Below are 18,899 nucleotides of genomic sequence, written 5' to 3' on the forward strand. Positions count from 1 at the left end.
CTCCAGCCTCCCAAAGCCTGGAACTATCTTCAGGTCCTCGGCTCCATGGCATCCACTCTGGAAGTGGTCTCTTGGGCCTTTGCTCATATGAGGCCATTGCAATGAGCATTGCTTCCCGTTGGGACCCTAAGTCAGAGGAGTTCCAGTTCCCTTTACCGCTCACCGATCATGCCAGGTCCAGTGTTGGGTGGTGGCTGTGCTGTACAACCCGGGACCTCGAAGTCCCGAAGTGGATAGTGGTGACCATGGATGCCAGTCTCTCCGGCTGGGGAGCAGTCTATCAAGCCTACTCTGTTCAGGGCCGCTGGTCCGAGGAAGAATCCAGCTGGTCGATCAATTGCCTGGAGACCAAGACAGTTTGGCTGGCCTTGTGGCACTTTCTCCCATTGCTGCGCAATCAGGCAGTCCAAGTTCTGTCCGACAAGGCGACGACTGTAGCCTACATCAACCGACAAGGAGGCACCAAAAGTCAGGCTGTAGCCGAAGAGGCGGAAATCTTATGGCTTGGGCCGAAAAACATCTTGCGCTTGTAGCGGCATCTCACATCGCCGGCAAAGAAAACATACAGGCGGATTTCCTGAGTCGAGAAACGAATAGATCCAGGGAGAGTGGGAAATTTCCAAACCGAGCAATGGATCTCATTTCCCGCAGGTGGGGGACACCCCACATGGACTTGATGGCGACACAAGAGAATGCCAAGACCCCTTGCTTTTTCAGTCACAGAAGGGACCATGGTGCAGAGGGAGTCGATGCGCTGGTGCTTCCCTAGCCAACCTCGGTTCTCCTATATGTTTTCCCTCCTTGGCCGCCAGTAGGCAAAGTTCTACACAGGATAGAGGTTCATCCAAGGAGCGTGATTCTGGTGGCTCTGGAGTGGCCCCCCAACGGCCGTGGTTTGCGGATCTAGTCAACACTGGCAGTAGACGGGCCTCTGCGAATCAGTCTCTTCTTCCACATATTCTGTGTCAAGGCCACCTATATTTTTTGACCCGGCAGATCGCTTTTGTCTAGCGGCCGGCTTTTGAAAGGAGGAGACTGAGGAAGAAAGGGTATTCTGAGGAAGTCATTTATTACTCCTCTACAAGCCAGGAAAATGTCTACCTCTCTCATATGTTAGGGTGTGTGGAGAGTTTTCGAGACCTGGTGTCCTGAACGAGGAGTTTTCCAAGGGAAGGTTTCAATTGCTCATTATTTTGGCCTTTTTTGCAAAGCGGGCTTATCCAAGGGCTTGTTTTTTAACTCACTTCGTGTGCACATGGTGGCCCTGGGCTCCTTATAGGTACCTAAGTAGCTTCGCATCCGGATGTTAGGCATTTCCTCAGAGGAGTAAGGCATTTGGTCCCTGCTTTACGTCCTGCCTGCCCGTCCTGGAGTCTTGGTGCTTCACGTCTTGTATGATCCGCCGTTTGAACCCTTTAGGAAGGCGACGTTGAAAGATCTCATGTTAAAGACATTTTTTTTTAGTGGCGATATGCTCGGCTCGTAGAATCTCGGAACTACAGACCCTCTCTTGTATTGAGAATTTCTGACTCGGGTGTATCTCTTAGAACAGCTCCTTCCTTTTTGCCAAAGGTGGTCTCGCTTTTCATTTAAATCAATCTGTAGAGCTCCCAGTGTTTCAAAACTTATCGGCTGATGTCTCACACGCAAGAGAACTTCATCGTTTGGATGTCCGACGTGCCTTATTATTGCTATTTGGAGGTCACAAATCCTTTCAGATTTTCAGATCATTTGTTTGTCTTGTGGAGTGGTCCCAAGAGAGGTCAGAAAGCTTCTAAATCTACGATTGCCTGATGGTTGAAAGAAGCTATTTCCTCCGCTTACATTTGTAAAGGGTGAACCATTCCTGAGGTGTTGAAAGCTCATTCCATTTGCTCCCAAGCGGCTTCTTGGGCTGAATGCCAGTTGGTTTCGCCACAAGAAATCTGTAGGGCGGCTTCTTGGAAGACATTACACACTTTTGCTCGGCACTACCGCTTGGACACGCAGGCTCCAGATGTCAGCAATTTTGGCAGTGGAGTTCTTCGCGTGAGACTCTCAACGTCCCGCCCTGTTTAGGGAAGCTTTGGTACATCTCACAGTCTGGACTGATCTGGGTATGTACAGGGAAAAGAAAATGGGTTCTTACCTGTTAATTTTCGTTCCTCTAGTACCACAGATCAGTCCAGACGCCCGCCCGGGAAGTGGGTGTTTGAAGTCCGCGCTCATATTCACTGTTTAATGCATAACACTAAGGAAAAAATACTGCAGGTTGCTCTCAATGTTTTGCACTTTTACAGTTACAGTTCTCTTATGGCTTGATTCGTTGTTATTCTTATTGTTATATATATTTTGGCTTGGATAATCTTAATACTGAAGGGATGCAGGTGGCACACCGGGTTATGAGAGGGTGGCCTTTAAGTTTTTCTCTGTCTCCATCTGCTGGAAGGGAGGCATAACCCACAGTCTAGGCTTATCCGTGGTACTACAGGAATGAAAATTAACAGGTAAGAACCAATTTTCTTATTTTCTCAGTGGAAAAGGGTAAAAAGTGGAGTGCCTCAGAAATCTGTACTGGGATCAGTGCTTTTTAATATATTTATAAATGATCTGGAAAGGGGAATAATGTCTGAAAAGGGGAATAAGTCAGTAGGATTTTGGACTAGTCATTCTGCACCTGGTTTATGTAAATTTAGTGATGTCATAAGTATAAAAAAACACCAATGCACTGCCTCCATCAGCTAAGAGAAAGGGATATTACCCAAACATTCTGAAATAGTGTAGTGTAGCAGAAATAAAGGAAAGACAATTATCAGGTAAGATTTAAGTTTTTCTAATTTAAAATTCTTAATTGGAATATCAAAATAAGTTAGAGAAAGCCCACATAATTGTATTTTGTTACAGGTCAACTTCCAACCATATATGACTTTCATTTTGATGGGACAGAAAAAAAGTGGGTACCTTGGAAAAGATTAGTTCCCAAATATTGTCATAAACCCGATGAGAAATTTATTGACATACTGGGTAAGTGAGAGTTAAATTCATGTAGTGGTGCACAAAAAGCTCTGGAATTTGTTGCCAGAGGATGTGGTTAGTGCAGTTAGTGTAGCTGGGTTCAAAAAAGTTTTGGATAAGTTCTTGGAAGAGAAGTCCCTTAATGGCTATTAATCAATTTTACTTAGGGAATAGCCACTGCCTATTAATTGCATCCGTAGCATGGAATCTTCTTAGTGTTTGGGTAATTGCCAGGTTCTTGTGGCCTGGTTTTGGCCTCTGTTGGAAACAGGATGCTGGGCTTGATGGACCCTTGGTCTGACCCAGAATGGCAATTTCTTATGTTCTTTATGCTTCCTTATTCAATATGAATTAATTGATGGCGCAAGTAAGGCAGTTTTGATACTTCTTGTGGTGCTTGAAGGCCCATGGGTACTTTATATTTATGGGCCTGCAACCTCAATTTCAAAGGGGAACATAAATCAAATAGGGCAATATCCAATAGTAAGCAATGTGATTACCTATAAAATGTGAAAAAGACACAAATAGTAGAAATATTTTGTCCTAGTAGACATCCCCAAATATTAGTGAGTCAAGAGACCCAATACAATATAAAAAAGAAAAGAAAAATTGCCCAAATTAACAGACAGAAAGAAGTGCAGCCCAACAAGCTGTCTCCAAAGAAAATTAATTCTAGCAGTGTTTAAAAATAATTTTAATTCAGTACCCTAATCCAGCTCTCTTGATGAAGTAGAGCTGATTTCACTCAAGAGGTGAATTAATGAAAATATTCAACAATTTTTCTACTAGTTCACTAGGATCACCAAAAATATAATTGTTAGCCTTAAAATGACCACAATACTTGTCAAGTTCTTTTAGACTGAAGGGTTAGCCCCCTTTTAACAACTTCTGGGTGCAGAAACAAGACCTTCTTTTGGCCTGTGTGATATGGAAACATCTGGAAATAGTCTAACACAACAGCCCATAAAGTTCTTAGATATGTTTTAAAAGAATATTAGTTTTAAAGATTTGTAATTGTATTGTATTTTATTTGGACTTATTTCATAGTTAATATAATTACTGTAAATTGGCAGTGAATTTGTAGAAGCATGTCAAATTCCTTTAAGAGTGTACTTTAAACATGTTGTATTAATCATGGTATGTTTCAAAATAAACTTTTTTGACCATTGAGATTATTTAATTTTACCCAATGTTATTTCATGGTTTTCTAGTTCCTACTGTGGACACTACCCGGACTAATTGGCTTCTTGAACAGATGGTAAAAATTAAACATCCTGTCGTTCTTGTGGGTGAATCTGGGACTTCTAAAACAGCAACTACACAGAGTTTTCTAAAAAATCTGAACAGCGAAACCACTGTATGTACTTGATCAACATGTTTCTTCAACATGGATTTTTATTTGTGCCTTTGTATTGCTACTGAGTGTCCCATTGTGTTTCTGAGCTGACAACAGCTTGAGTTTTTAATTCCTGGACTAGAAAATCTAAATTTGATATTTCAATGCTGTAGCTCCTTTTTATATTTATCCACGTTGTTTTGTTATAGTCTGATTTCTTTGAAAAAGACTTTTTCATCATACTTGTTTTTCAAGCTAAAATGCCATATCTATTGTGTATTTGTTTTCTTTGCATGCAGATGCCATTAGCGATTAACTTCTTCATCCCGTACCACATCCCTGGACATCCAAAGAAATCTGGAGGCAAATGTAGAAAAGCGCACTAAGGATACCTATGGGCCTACAATGGGAAAACGCCTCCTCGTCTTCATGGATGATATGAATATGCCAAAGGTAGGGTCAATATTTGGCCTCTCATCCATGCTTTGTGTTGAACCAAAAACCTTTTGTGCTTGTCTTTTTATCTGAAGCCTGGTCACTGGATTTGTTGTCTTAAACACAGGTTGATGAGTATGGCACACAGCAGCCAATAGCCTTACTGAAGTTACTTTTGGAAAAAGGCGGGATATATGACCGTGGCAAGGAGTTGAACTGCAAGTTCCTTAGAGACCTCGGCTTCATTGCTGCTATGGGAAAGCTGGAGGAGGTCGCAATGAAGTAGACCCTCGATTTATTTCCCTCTTCAGTGTTTTCAATATACCTTTTCCTTCGGAGGAAGCTTTGTGTCTGATATATTCCTCCATTTTAAAGGGCCACACCATGGTAATTTGCATATTATTTTAAGTGTTCTGAGGGCTCATTTTCCTTTTCGAAAACCTACAATATAAACCTTTACCAACTCTTAGAGGTAGTGTTTCTCACAGGACAAGCAGAATGATAGTCCTCGCATATGGGTGACATCACAGGATGGAGCACAATCACGGGACACTTCTGTCAAAGTTTCCAGAACTTTGACTGGCCCCTACTGGGCATGCCCAGCATGGCACTAACCCTGCAGCCAGCAGGGGCCTCCCTTCAGTCTTCTTTTTTCCGTGCAGCAGTAGCCACGTAGATAAGGAGCTCTTTAGAGATTCCTGACAGGAATTTTCCTCACAGAATTACTAAAATTTAATTTACCCCACAGGGGTCCCTCCTTCAACTTTTTCAAGCCGCGGTACTCCAGTAAGTTTTTTACCCGTTTTCCGTCGATTACCGTCGAGTTTGGCCCTCGCGGCCTACTGGCTGTCGACCATACCGCAGCTCAATTTTTTCATGGCCATGGCATCGGGGTTCCTCCGGTGCCCGGACTGTAATTGCACCATGTCCATCATAGACCCTCACAAAGTCTGTGTAATGTGTCTCGGAAGTGGAAGCACGATGTCCTAACCTGTACCAAATGTGCCCTTATGACACCAAAAGGTCGCAATGCTAGAATGGAGAAGATGGAGCTTCTCTTCTGTGCTCAAACCCCGACACCGTCCATTGCATCGACATCGTTAGAACCGGCACTGTCGACTTCGCACCATCATCGACCTCCGGCCGGTGATCGTCCGGCATCGACGACTTCTCGGCCTTTGTCACCCTCTACTCCCCCTCAGGACCGAGGGGATTGTAGAGATAAACATCACCACCGGCGTCGAAAGTCTCGGACCGTCGAGGGAGCGAAATCATCAACCTCGCCATCGTCTGAGCCACCGTCTAAGAAACCCCGTTCAGAAAAGGCACCGACCTTTTCAGCGACCGGGTCACCGAGGCAACCCTCACCCGACAGGGTACTGGGAGCCGTGACTCCGCCTTTAACGGTGGTCCCTCAGGCTATGCCTCTGCCTCCTTCTTTTCCGGAGCCGGGGCTGCTTGCTCCAGGTCTCCGAGAACAACTGGACCAGATGGTTCAGGAAGCCATCGACAAGGCGATGCATCGATTCCAGGTTCCTCCGGCACCAATACCGGTATCGATTGCGGAACCGACCACTGACCCGATTCCAGCAGCATTGGCACCGCTGCTCTTGAGGATGGAAGCGCTTATGGCTGCTTTTCCACCGATGGAGCCCGGGTCACTGATGGCTCCGGTGCCCTCCCCACTTGCATTGTCATCGGGAGGAGAAACACCGTTCCGCATCCCTCCTTTGGAAGTTCTGCCGATGCCTCAGCCGTTGATGCCGATACTTCTGTCGGTGCCACCGATCCACCCATTGGTGCCGACGCGTCCATGGGCACCATCGAGCCATCCCTTGATGCCTGCACCCGGTGCCTTCGATGCCTTCATCAGTGCCTCCAGTTATTCCTTCAAGTCCTTCGGAGCCTCGACCAGGACCTTCAGGGATGCCACCGCTCCGTCCTCCTCTAGTCCCTAGAGGAGCAGGTGCTGATCCCTACGACACCTGGACTGATGATTCTTCACCAGACACCAATGATTTGCCTTCACCATCTTCACCTACTGAAAGTAGAAAGCGTTCTCCTCCAGAGGATCTTTCCTTCATAAATTTTGTGAAGGAGATGTCTGAATTGGTACCCTTCCAATTGCAGACTGAACAAGATGACAGGCATCAAATGATGGAGCTGTTACAATTCCTGGATGCTCCCAAGGAAATAACCTCCATCCCTATCCACCAGGTTCTTCAAGATCTCCTCAAAAAGAACTGGGAACATCCTGGCTCTGTGGCTCCAGTCCACAGGAAAGCTGACACCACCTATCTCATTCAGTCAGCTCCAGGTTTTTGCAAACCTCAATTGGATCACCAATCTGTGGTTGTCGAATCTGCCCAGAAAAAAAGCAAGGAGAGCAAAAACTTCAAACTTCCTTTCCCCCAGGCAAGGAATAGAAATTTCTAGATGCCATTGGTCGCCGTGTCTTCCAGGGATCAGGGATCAGCTTTTAAACTAGAACAAAGGGGAAAGCCGACAGTCGCTCAGCAGCGCATGGTTCGGAGAGAGGTATCTTCAAAGGATACTAATGATGTTTTAGAATTAGGGCATCCCGACATTGAGGTTCCAATAATTAGAAAATAGTCCAAGTGCCTGTAACTAAAAACTCACCTGAGCTAAAAGATTCTAATTATCCCTATCAATTAAAAAGCAGAATGAAATTACAAACAAAAAACAAACTTTGAAATGTTTGTATGCTAATGCCAGAAGTCTAAGAAGTAAGAAGGGAGAATTAGAATGTATAGCAGTGAATGATGACATAGACTTAATTGGCATCTCAGAGACATGGTGGAAAGAGGATAACCAGTGGGATAGTGCTATACCGGGGTACAAATTATGTCTCAATGACAGAGAGGAGCACCCGGGAGGAGGTGTGGCGCTTTATGTCCGGGATGGCATAGAGTCCAACAGGATACAACATAAGAACATAAGAAAAATGCCATACTGGGTCAGACCAAGGGTCCATCAAGCCCAGCATCCTGTTCCAACAGTGGCCAATCCAGGCCATAAGAACCTGGCAAGTACCCAAAAACTAAGTCTATTCCATGTAACCATTACTAATGGCAGTGGCTATTCTCTAAGTGAACTTAATAGCAGGTATTGGACTTCTCCTCCAAGAACTTATCCAATCCTTTTTTAAACACAGCTATACTAACTGCACTAACCACATTCTCTGGCAACAAATTCCAGAGTTTAATTGTGCATTGAGTAAAAAAGAACTTTCTCCGATTAGTTTTAAATGTGCCCCATGCTAACTTCAACGAGTGCCCCCCTAGTCTTTCTACTATCCGAAAGAGTAAATAACCGATTCACATCTACCCGTTCTAGACCTCTCATGATTTTAAACACCTCTATCATATCCCCCCTCAGTCGTCTCTTCTCCAAGCTGAAAAGTCCTAACCTCTTTAGTCTTTCCTCATAGGGGAGTTGTTCCATTCCCCTTATCATTTTGGTAGCCTTTCTCTGTACCTTCTCCATCGCAAATATATCTTTTTTGAGATGCGGCGACCAGAATTGTACACAGTATTCAAGGTGCGGTCTCACCATGGAGCGATACAGAGGCATTATGACATTTTCCGTTTTATTCACCCATTCCTTTTCTAATAATTCCCAACATTCTGTTTGCTTTTTTGACTGCCGCAGCGCACTGCACCGACGATTTCAATGTGTTATCCACTATGACACCTAGATCTCTTTCTTGGGTTGTAGCACCTAATATGGAACCCAACATTGTGTAATTATAGCATGGGTTATTTTTTCCCTATATGCATCACCTTGCACTTATCCACATTAAATTTCATCTGCCATTTGGATGCCCAATTTTCCAGTCTCACAAGGTCTTCCTGCAATTATCACAATCTGCTTGTGATTTAACTACTCTGAACAATTTTGTGTCATCTGCAAATTTGATTATCTCACTCGTCGTATTTCTTTCCAGATCATTTATAAATATATTGAACAGTAAGGGTCCCAATACAGATCCCTGAGGCATTCCACTGTCCACTCCCTTCCACTGAGAGAATTGCCCATTTAATCCTACTCTCTGTTTTCTGTCTTTTAGCCAGTTTGCAATCCTCGAAAGGACAACGCCACCTATCCCATGACTTTTTACTTTTCCTAGAAGCCTCTCATGAGGAACTTTGTCAAATGCCTTCTGAAAATCCAAGTATACTATATCTACCGGTTCAACCTTTATCCACATGTTTATTAACTCCTTCAATAAAGTGAAGCAGATTTGTGAGGCAAGACTGCCCTGGGTAAAGCCATGCTGACTTTGTTCCATTAAACCATGTCTTTCTATATGTTCTGTGATTTTGATGTTTAGAACACTTTCCACTATTTTTCCTGGCACTGAAGTCAGGCTAACCGGTCTGTAGTTTCCCGGATCGCCCCTGGAGCCCTTTTTAAATATTGGGGTTACATTTGCTATCCTCCAGTCTTCAGGTACAATGGATGATTTTAATGATAAGTTACAAATTTTTACTAATAGGTCTGAAATTTAATTTTTTAGTTCCTTCAGAACTCTGGGGTGTATACCATCTGGTCCAGGTGATTTACTACTCTTCAGTTTGTCAATCAGGCCTACCACATCTTCTAGGTTCACCGTGATTTGATTCAGTCCATCTGAATCATTACCCATGAAAACCTTCTCCATTACGGGTACCTCCCCAACATCCTCTTCAGTAAACACCAAAGCAAAGAAATCATTTAATCTTTCTGCGATGGCCTTATCTTCTCTAATTGCCCTTTTAACCCCTCGATCATCTAACGGTCCAACTGACTCCCTCACAGGTTTTCTGCTTCGGATATATTTTAAAAAGTTTGAAAAGAAGTTGGCTGTAGAGGCAAAAACTCACAGTAAAAACTTTTAAAATATATCCGAAGCAGAAAGCCTGTGAGGGAGTCAGTTGGACCGTTAGATGATCGAGGGGTTTAAAAGGGCAATTAGAGAAGATAAGGCCATCGCAGAAAGATTAAATGATTTCTTTGCTTCGGTGTTTACTGAAGAGGATGTTGGGGAGGTATCCATACTGGAGAAGGTTTTCATGGGTAATGATTCAGATGGACTGAATCAAATCACGGTGAGCCTAGAAGATGTGGTAGGCCTGATTAATAAACTGAAGAGTAGTAAATCACCTGGACCGGATGGTATACACCCCAGAGTTCTGAAGGAACTAAAAAATGAAATTTCAGACCTATTAGTAAAAATTTGTAACCTATCATTAAAATCATCCATTGTACCTGAAGACTGGAGGATTGCAAATGTAACCCCAATATTTAGAAAGGGTTCCAGGGGCAATCCGGGAAACTACAGACCAGTTAGCCTGACTTCAGTGCCAGGAAAAATAGTGGAAAGTGTTCTAAACATCAAAATCACAGAACATATAGAAAGACATGGTTTAATGGAACAAAGTCAGCATGGCTTTACCCAGGGCAAGTCTTTCCTCACAAATCTGCTTCACTTTTTTGAAGGAGTTAATAAACATGTGGATAAAGGTGAACTGGTAGATGTAGTATACTTGGATTTTCGGAAGGCATTTGACAAAGTTCTCATGAGAGGCTTCTAGGAAAAGTAAAAAGTCATGGGATAGGTGGCGATGTCCTTTCGTGGATTGCAAACTGGCTAAAAGACAGGAAACAGAGTAGGATTAAATGGACAATTTTCTCAGTGGAAGGGAGTGGACAGTGGAGTGCCTCATTGATCTGTATTGGGACCCTTACTTTTCAATATATTTATAAATGATCTGGAAGGATATACGACGAGTGAGGTAATCAAATTTGCAGATGATACAAAGTACAAGAGTACGCTGGATTTTTAATAGATACGCGCGTAGCCGCGTGTATCCTTTAAAATCCGGGGTCGGAGCGCGCAAGGCTGTGCAAAATTGGCAGTCTGCGTGCCGAGCCCCGCAGCCTGCCTCCGTTCCCTCCGAGGCCGCTCTGAAATCGGAGCGGTCTCGGAGGGAACTTTCCTTCCACCCCCCCCAGCCCTATCTAACCCCCCCTACCTTTGTTTGAAGAGCTACGCCTTCCTCTTAGGCAGGCATAACTCGTGTGTGCCGGCTGCGCAATTTCCCGGCCCGGGAGCTGTTTCGAAGACCTCGGCCATGCCCCCGAAATGCTCCGGGCCAGAACCATACCCACGGCCCCACCCCCTTATGATGCACTGCTGCGACACGCCCACGACACACACCCCAGGAAAGCCCCGAGGCTTACGCGCGTCCCGGTCTTGCGCGTGCCACCGAGCCTATTCAACATAGGCTCGGAGCGCACAGGGGATCTTGGGGCAGGTTTTCGGGGGGTACGCGCGAATCTTACGCCCCTTTGAAAATCTGCCCCTTTATGTCTGGGAGGGTATAGAGTCCAACAGGAAAAAAGATCATACAAGAGACTAAATGCTCAGTAGAAATCTATATGGGTAGAAATCCCATGTGTGTTGGGTAAGAGTAAAATGATAGGAGTATACTACCGTCCACCTGGACAAGATGGTCAGACAGATGATGAAATGCTAAGAGAAATCAGGGAAGCTAACCAATTTGGCAGTGCAATAATAATGGAGATTTCAGTTACCACAACAGTACCGAAGCGAAACCTTGCATATCAGCAAATACCCAACAACAATGGTGCAGGAACAAATCTTCAATTCCACAAGTTCTCAAAGCAGATTTTTATTTATTTGGTTCAAAAGGATAAAGCTGGCAACTGCACAGGTAAGTCAGTATTCATTTGTATAGAGTCCCCCGACATGGTCCCGTGTTTCGCGGCGGCTGCATCGGGAGGGACCACAAGTATTCAAGCAATCTGTAAACAAAGGATAAACATGTAGTGGAATCTAAAAACAAGCTACTATTTTCAGAACATTCAAAAAGGTAGTACATACCATTCTTAGCCGTCATGGAGTGCGAGCGCCCTCAGTCTGACAAACATTTAAAGCAGAGAATTGGCGCGAAACAGAGATCCCTCGCGAGATCCTTCAACCAATCACCACAGAGCACACATCAATTAAATAAATGCCACTCAATCTCCTTGTTGAGACCTCCCGGGCTGACAGTATCCAGCGTGTAAATCCATCTTTGCTCTCTCCTCCCCAGTACCTCTGAAAAATCTTCCCCCCGAGATGGGCGGGAGAACCACCTCGAGCACGAAGAAGAAGAGGTCCGAGATGGAATGATTAAATTGGAACCAGTGGGTCACAAGGGTTCATCCATTCTTAAGTGTCGTATGTTAGAACAATGTTCAGACATCCTTGTTTTTCACCATTCTGATAGTCTTACCCTACATACAAGAGTGGGCAGGGACACTGCACTATGTATATCACACCTTTAGTTGTACAGTCAGATTTGGACCGTAAATGGAATATACGCTCGGTATTTGGATGTTTAAATACAGTAACCACATCAGTGTGCTCACACATAGTACAGTGTCCACAGGGGCTATGAACCCCTTCCGAAACAGGCTCCCTTTCATATCTCAAAGAATTAGCGTGCATAAGTTGGTCACGGAGGTTCCTCCCTCTCTGGAAGGTAAACCGGAGGGGGCCGTGAAGCAGATTAGAAAGTGAAAGTGCATTCAAATGTCTGCGAATCATATCAGAGATTAATTTGCCCACAGTTGAAAAAGGAAGAATACAATTATAACAGACCTCTTCCTCCGGACCCCCAGAGGGAAGGAAGAGCCAATCCCGATTCGAATAAAGAGCACGTTTAAACGCTCTTCTAACCACCCGTGCCGGATAGCCCCTCTGTAGAAACCTAGCAGTCATGCTTTGTGATTGAAACAAAAATTCAAGGCGAGAGGAGCATAGTCTCCGCAACCGTAAAAATTGACCGGTGGGAATGTTATTACAGAGTGCCCTCGGATGGCAGCTCGAGTATGCTAATAACGTGTTCCGATCAGTGTCCTTGCGGTAAAGAGTGGTAATAAAATGATCATCCGCTACTGAAATGAGGATGTCCAAAAAGGCTATTTAGATGGATGGATACAAAAGTTAAACTGTAAATGGGTGTTCAAAGAGTTTAACCAGTCCATAAACATATAGAACTGGATGTCCGTGCCCACCCATATCAAAAACACGTCATCTATAAAATGTAGCCACAAGTGTATAAAAGAGTACCACTCCGAGGGATAATCAAAGAGGACTCAAAATGATCCATGTACAGGCAAGCAAGACTGGGGGCCATAGTGGCCCCCATCGCTGTGCCTTTAACCTGCTGATAATGAATATTGTCAAAGCGAAAAAATTTTTTTGTCAGGCCAAGTTCCGAAAGTTGTAACAAAAAAGATGTGGGAACTCGGTGGGGCTCAGGACGTGAATTTAGAACATTCTCTATGACCCGGAGGGCATCTACCTGAGGAATATTGGAATATAAAAGAAATGACCATCTAGGGGTACAAAGAAGAAAACTTTCCGATGGCACCGTTAGTTCAGACAAAATAGAGATAAGATGAGAAGAATCTCTCACATATGATCTAATCTTGGGTACAAATGGCTTCAAAAAAATATCCACGAATTTGGATAAAGGCTCCAATAAGGAGCCAATACCCGAAACGATAGTGCGGCCGGGAGGGTGATCTAGGGTTTTATGAATTTGGGGAGGGTTATAGAAAAAACGGCATAATGGGATGAGACGTCACCAAAAATGTACCTTCCCTGTTAGTAATGATATTACGATCAAGTGCCCCTCCGATGCAGCCGCCGCGAAAACACGGGACCGTGTCGGGGACTCTATACTCTATACAAATGAATACTGACAATACCTGTGGAGTTGCCAGCTTTATCTTTTTGAACCAAATAAATAAAAATCTGCTTTGAGAACTTGTGGAATTGAAGATTTGTTCCTGCACCATTGTTGTTGGGGAGATTTCAGTTACCCCAATATTGACTGGGTAAATGTAACATCAGGACTTGCTAGAGACATAAAGTTCCTGGATGTATAAATGACTGCTTCATGTAGCAATTGGTTCAGGAACAACAAGAAAGGGAACTATTTTAGATATAATTCTTAGTGGAACACAGGATTTGGTGAGAAAGGTAACGGAGGTGGGGCCACTTGGCAACAATGATCATAATATGATCAAATTTAAACTAATAACTGGAAGGGGGACAATAAGTAAATCTGCAGCTCTAACACTAAACTTTCAAATGGGAAACTTTGATAAAATGAGGAAAAATAGTTAGAAAAAAATGAAAGGTGCAGCTGCAAGGTTAAAAGTGTTCAACAGGCATGGACATTGTTTAAAAATACAATCCTAGAAGCGCAGTCCATATGTATTCCACATATTAAGAAAGGTGGAAAGAAGGCAAAACGATTACCGTCATGGTTAAAAGGTGAGGTGAAAGAGGCTATTTTAGCCAAAAAAAACATCCTTCAAAAATTGGAAGAAGGATCCATCTGAAGAAAAGAGGATAAAACATAAGCATTGTCAAGTTAAGTGTAAAACATTGATAAGACAGGCGAAGAGAGAATTTGAAATAAAGTTGGCCATAGAGGCAAAAACTCATAATAAAAAACTTTTTAAATATATCCAAAGCAAGATACCTGTGAGGGAGTCAGTTGGACCATTAGATGACAGAGGGGTTAAAGGGGCTCATAGGGAAGATAAGGCCATTGCAGAAAGACTAAATGAATTCTTTGTTTCCGTGTTTACTAATGAGGATGTTGGGAGATAGCAGTTCCGGAGATGGTTTTCAGGGTGATGAGTCAGACGAACTGAACGAATCACTGTGAACTGGAAGATGTAGTAGGCCAGATTTACAAACTAAACAGTAGCCAATCACCTGGACCAAATGGTATGCATCCTAGGGTACTGAATGAACTAAAAAATGAAATTTCTGATCTATTAGTTAAAATTTGTAACCTATCATTAAAATCATCCATTGTACCTGAAGACTGGACGGTGGCCAATATAACCCCAATATTTAAAAAAGACTCCAGGGGCGATCCGGGTAACTAAAGACCAGTGAGCCTGACTTCAGTGCCGGGAAAAATAGTGGAAACTATTCTCAAGATCAAAATCATAGAGCATATAGAAAGACATGGTTTAATGGAACACAGTCAACATGGATTTACCCAAGGGAAGTCTTGCCTAACAAATCTGCTTCATTTTTTTGAAGGGGTTAATAAACATGTGGATAAAGGTGAACCAGTAGATGTAGTGTATTTGGATTTTCAGAAGGCGTTTGACAAAGTCCCTCGAGAGGCTTCTAACTATTTTCTTGAAATTTGTTCTCAATTGATTTATTATGTACCCACGAGTTTCCTTTCGATTGTAAAGCTTGTTGCTAATTTACTGTTGATTGTGAACGAGGTGATGTTATTAACGTGCCGCGGTATAGAAAAAACTTCGAAATAAATAAATAAATAAAAAGTCATGGGATAGGAGGTGATGTCCTTTTGTGGATTACAAACTGGTTAAAAGACAGGAAACAGAGAGTAGGAGTAAATGGTCAATTTTCTCAGTAGAAATGGGTAAACCTTGGAGTGCCTCAGGGATCTGTATTTGGACCGATGCTTTTTAATATATATATAAATGATCTGGAAAGGAATATGACGAGTGAGGTTATGAAATTTGCGGATGATACAAAATTATTCAGAGTAGTTAAATCACAAGCAGATTGTGATACATTACAGGTGGACCTTGCAAGACTGGAAGATTGGGCATCCAAATGGCAGATGAAATTTAATGTGGACAAGTGCAAGGTGTTGCATATAGGGAAAAATAACCCTTGCTGTAATTACACGATGTTAGGTTCCATATTAGGAGCTACCACCCAGGAAAAAGATCTAGACATCATAGTGGATGATACTTTAAAATCGTCGGCTCAGTGTGCTGCAGGTGTCAAAAAAGCAAACAGAATGTGTAATCGAATCAATGAATACTTATAACAGTTTCAGTCTCTCCACTCCTGACCTCTCTTTCTTCAATTTCAGGTTTCTTCCCCTGATTACCTTTATATTATTGACCTCTCCTTTCCATGTACATTGTATTATTGACTGCTAATTTTTCCTATTTTTACCAGTTAATACTTTCACCACTACTTTATTCCTCTGCTTTCTACCCTTCCTTCCTCTGATGAACCCCCTTTACTCGCGTACCTCTTTCACAGAATTGTGTTTGTTCAATTTTCTGTAATTTCTCCCTAGATCCTCTCCTCACGAACTTTATGTAACCAATCATGTCAGCTCAGACTTTTTCGTTTTATCTCTTTGCAATTGATCCACTACCGTTGCTTTGGAATTATCAAGAGCTTCTGTACCTTGTATTATATTCCCTTGTATCTTGTATTATAGTATTTAGCATGATACCATGTATTTAACATATATTTATTTCTGTTCCTCGTCTCATATAGTTGTTACTGTTCCATGTAAGGGCTATGCCTAAAAGTTCCTAGTATATGTAAACCGATACGATGTGCAAACGGCTATCGGTATAGAAGAAATTCTAAATAAATAAAATAAATAAATTATTAGGAAGGGAATGGTTAATAAAACGGAAAATGTCATAATGCCTCTATATCGCTCCATGGTGAGACCACACCTAGAATACTGTGTACAATTCTGGTCACCGCATCTGAAAAAAGATATAGTTGCGATGGAGAAGGTACAGAGAAGGGCAACCAAAATGATAAAGGGGATGGAACAGCTCCCCTATGAGGAAGGCTGAAGAGGTTAGGGTTGTTCAGCTTGGAGAAGAGACGGCTGAGGGGGGATATGATAGAGGTCTTTAAGATCATGAGAGGGTCTTCAACTAGTAGATGTGAATTGGTTATTTACACTTTCGAATAATAGAAGGACTAGGGGGCATTCCATGAAGTTAGCAACTAGCACATTTAAGACTAATCGGAGAAAATTCTTTTTCACTCAACACAGAATAAAGCTCTGGAATTTATTGCCAGAGGATGTGGTTAGTGCAGTTAGTGTAGCTGGGTTCAAAAAAGGTTTGGATAAGTTCTTGGAGGAGAAGTCCATTAACGGCTATTAATCAAATTTACTTAGGGGATAACCACTGCTATTAATTGCATCAGTAGTCACTAACCAACCTCTTTCCCTTTTCGAAAATACACCAACTGTAACATACAAGGGAATGCTTGTTTGGTGGTAATCTTGTACGGAGGTTATTCAATGAGGGTAACCGATTTTCAGTTATCCTCTCCTTAGCCTCCGTCTATTATTCTTTTATTAAATTGAACAATGTCTCTAAAGTTACTCTTTTTTATAATATTTCAATTTTTCTTAAAATCCCTTCTCCCCTGCTGCTTTTCCGTCCCACTACTGTTTCATTTTATACTTATCAGGGTCGTCGCCTCTAGTAGTGTCTCATGGGTACGGAGCTGCACGTCCATTAATTGCATCAGTGGCATGGGATCTTCTTAGTGTTTGGGTACTTGCCAGGTTCTTGTGGCCTGGTTTGGCCTCTGTTCGAAACAGGATGCTGGGCTTGATGGACCCTTTGTCTGATCCAGCATGGCAATTTCTTATGTTCTTATGGCAGATTGTCCGACCTCCCCTGTGTAGTAGACAATCTGTTTGGCGAGCAGATTCAACGGACGGTGGCGGAACTAAAGGACCATCATGAGACCCTAAAACAGCTCTCTCTCATGCCTTCCGAATACTCTTCAAAACAGCCTTTTAGGAAAGACTCTAAGAAGTCATTCTTCCGCCCGAAGAAGTCCTACCCGCCAACAACTAGAACCCGTTTTACGAGACCGTTTCAGAAAGCCCAGTCTTGTCAGACACAGAAACAGAAACCGCAAACAGCCCCTCAGCCGGGCCCTGCTTCCGGTTTTTGACTCTTACATAGAGAGCAGCAGCCAGCTTCCATTGCCCCACATACCAGTGGGAGGTCGATTGTGCCATTTCAACAACAGGTGGCACGCAATCACCTCAGACCAGTGGGTCCTAGCGATAATTGCTCAAAGTTATCGTCTGAACTTTCTCTCCTTTCCACAGGACTCCCCACCTCTACCGACATGGAGAACATCCAACCACTCACTGCTCCTGGAGCAGGATGTCTCTCTCCTCCTCCAGTCCAGAGCAATAGAACCAGTGCCAAACTCACAACAAGGCCTAGAGTTCTATTCCCGGTACTTTCTAATCCCCAAAAAATCGGGAGGCGTTCATCCAATTCTGGATCTACCTGCCCTCAACAAGTACCTCCAGTGAGAGAAGTTCAAAATGGTAACCTTGGGCTCTCTTCTTCCTCTTCTACAAAGAGGAGACTGCCTCTGCTTTCTAGACCTCCAGGACGCGTACACTCATATCGCGATAATTCCATCTCATCGCAAATACCTGAGGTTTCTAGTAGGCCCCAAGCACTATCAGTACCAAGTGCTTCCATTCGGCCTTGCGTCTGCACCATGAGTCTTCACAAAATGCCTCGTCGTAGTTGCAGCCTTTCTCAGAACTCAAGGTGTTCATGTCTACCCATATCTAGACGATTGGTTAATCAGGGCTCCCACTCAGCAAGCTGCTCTGTCGTCCCTACATCTTACTTTACACACTCTAATTTCACTCGGATTTCTCATCAACTGCGACAAATCCTACATAGTCCCTTCTCAAACCTTATCATTCATTGGGGCAGACTTGGACACCTTGCAGGCAAAGGCTTTTCTGCATTGACAGTGAGCTCTCACTCTCATGTTTCTTGCACACCAGCTGCAGTCTCAACACTCCACAACTGCACACCGCTTTCTCATCCTCCTGGGACACACGGCGTCCTCAGTTCAGGTCACCCCAATGGCCCGCTTGGCCATGAGAGTCATGCAGTAGACTCTAATGTCACAATGGACTCAATCCATTCAGCCCTTGTTGACCATTGTCCACGTTACCGACTCACACCATCAGTCTCTCGCCTGGTGGAAAAATCAGATCAGTCTCCCCCAGGGCTTGCCCTTTCAGGCTCCAGACCCTCAAATAACTCTCACCACTGATGCTTCCAACCTTGGCTGGGGAGCCCATGTGGCTGATCTGCAGACACAAGGATCTTGGTCTCCAGTGGAAGCCAAACACCAAATAAATTTCCTGGAGCTGTGAGCAATCAGATATGCTCTCAGGGTATTTCAGGATCGCCTCTCCAATCAAGTCATCTTGATCCAGACGGACAA

General features: G+C 43.5%; 1 protein-coding gene across 1 annotated transcript in view; it reads left to right on the top strand.

Moving 5' to 3' along the window:
• Positions 1-18,899, top strand: part of DNAH10 (dynein axonemal heavy chain 10) — a 952,322-nt gene that overhangs the window by 591,138 nt on the left and 342,285 nt on the right. The window contains 6 exon segments of the mRNA XM_029571350.1: positions 2,884-3,003; positions 4,206-4,351; positions 4,630-4,650; positions 4,652-4,783; positions 4,893-5,025; positions 5,028-5,152. Coding sequence (XP_029427210.1) covers positions 2,884-3,003; positions 4,206-4,351; positions 4,630-4,650; positions 4,652-4,783; positions 4,893-5,025; positions 5,028-5,152 — 677 coding nt within the window.

Source organism: Rhinatrema bivittatum, chromosome 11 (genome assembly GCF_901001135.1).
Source record: "Rhinatrema bivittatum chromosome 11, aRhiBiv1.1, whole genome shotgun sequence".
In the NCBI taxonomy this organism is placed as follows: domain Eukaryota; kingdom Metazoa; phylum Chordata; class Amphibia; order Gymnophiona; family Rhinatrematidae; genus Rhinatrema; species Rhinatrema bivittatum.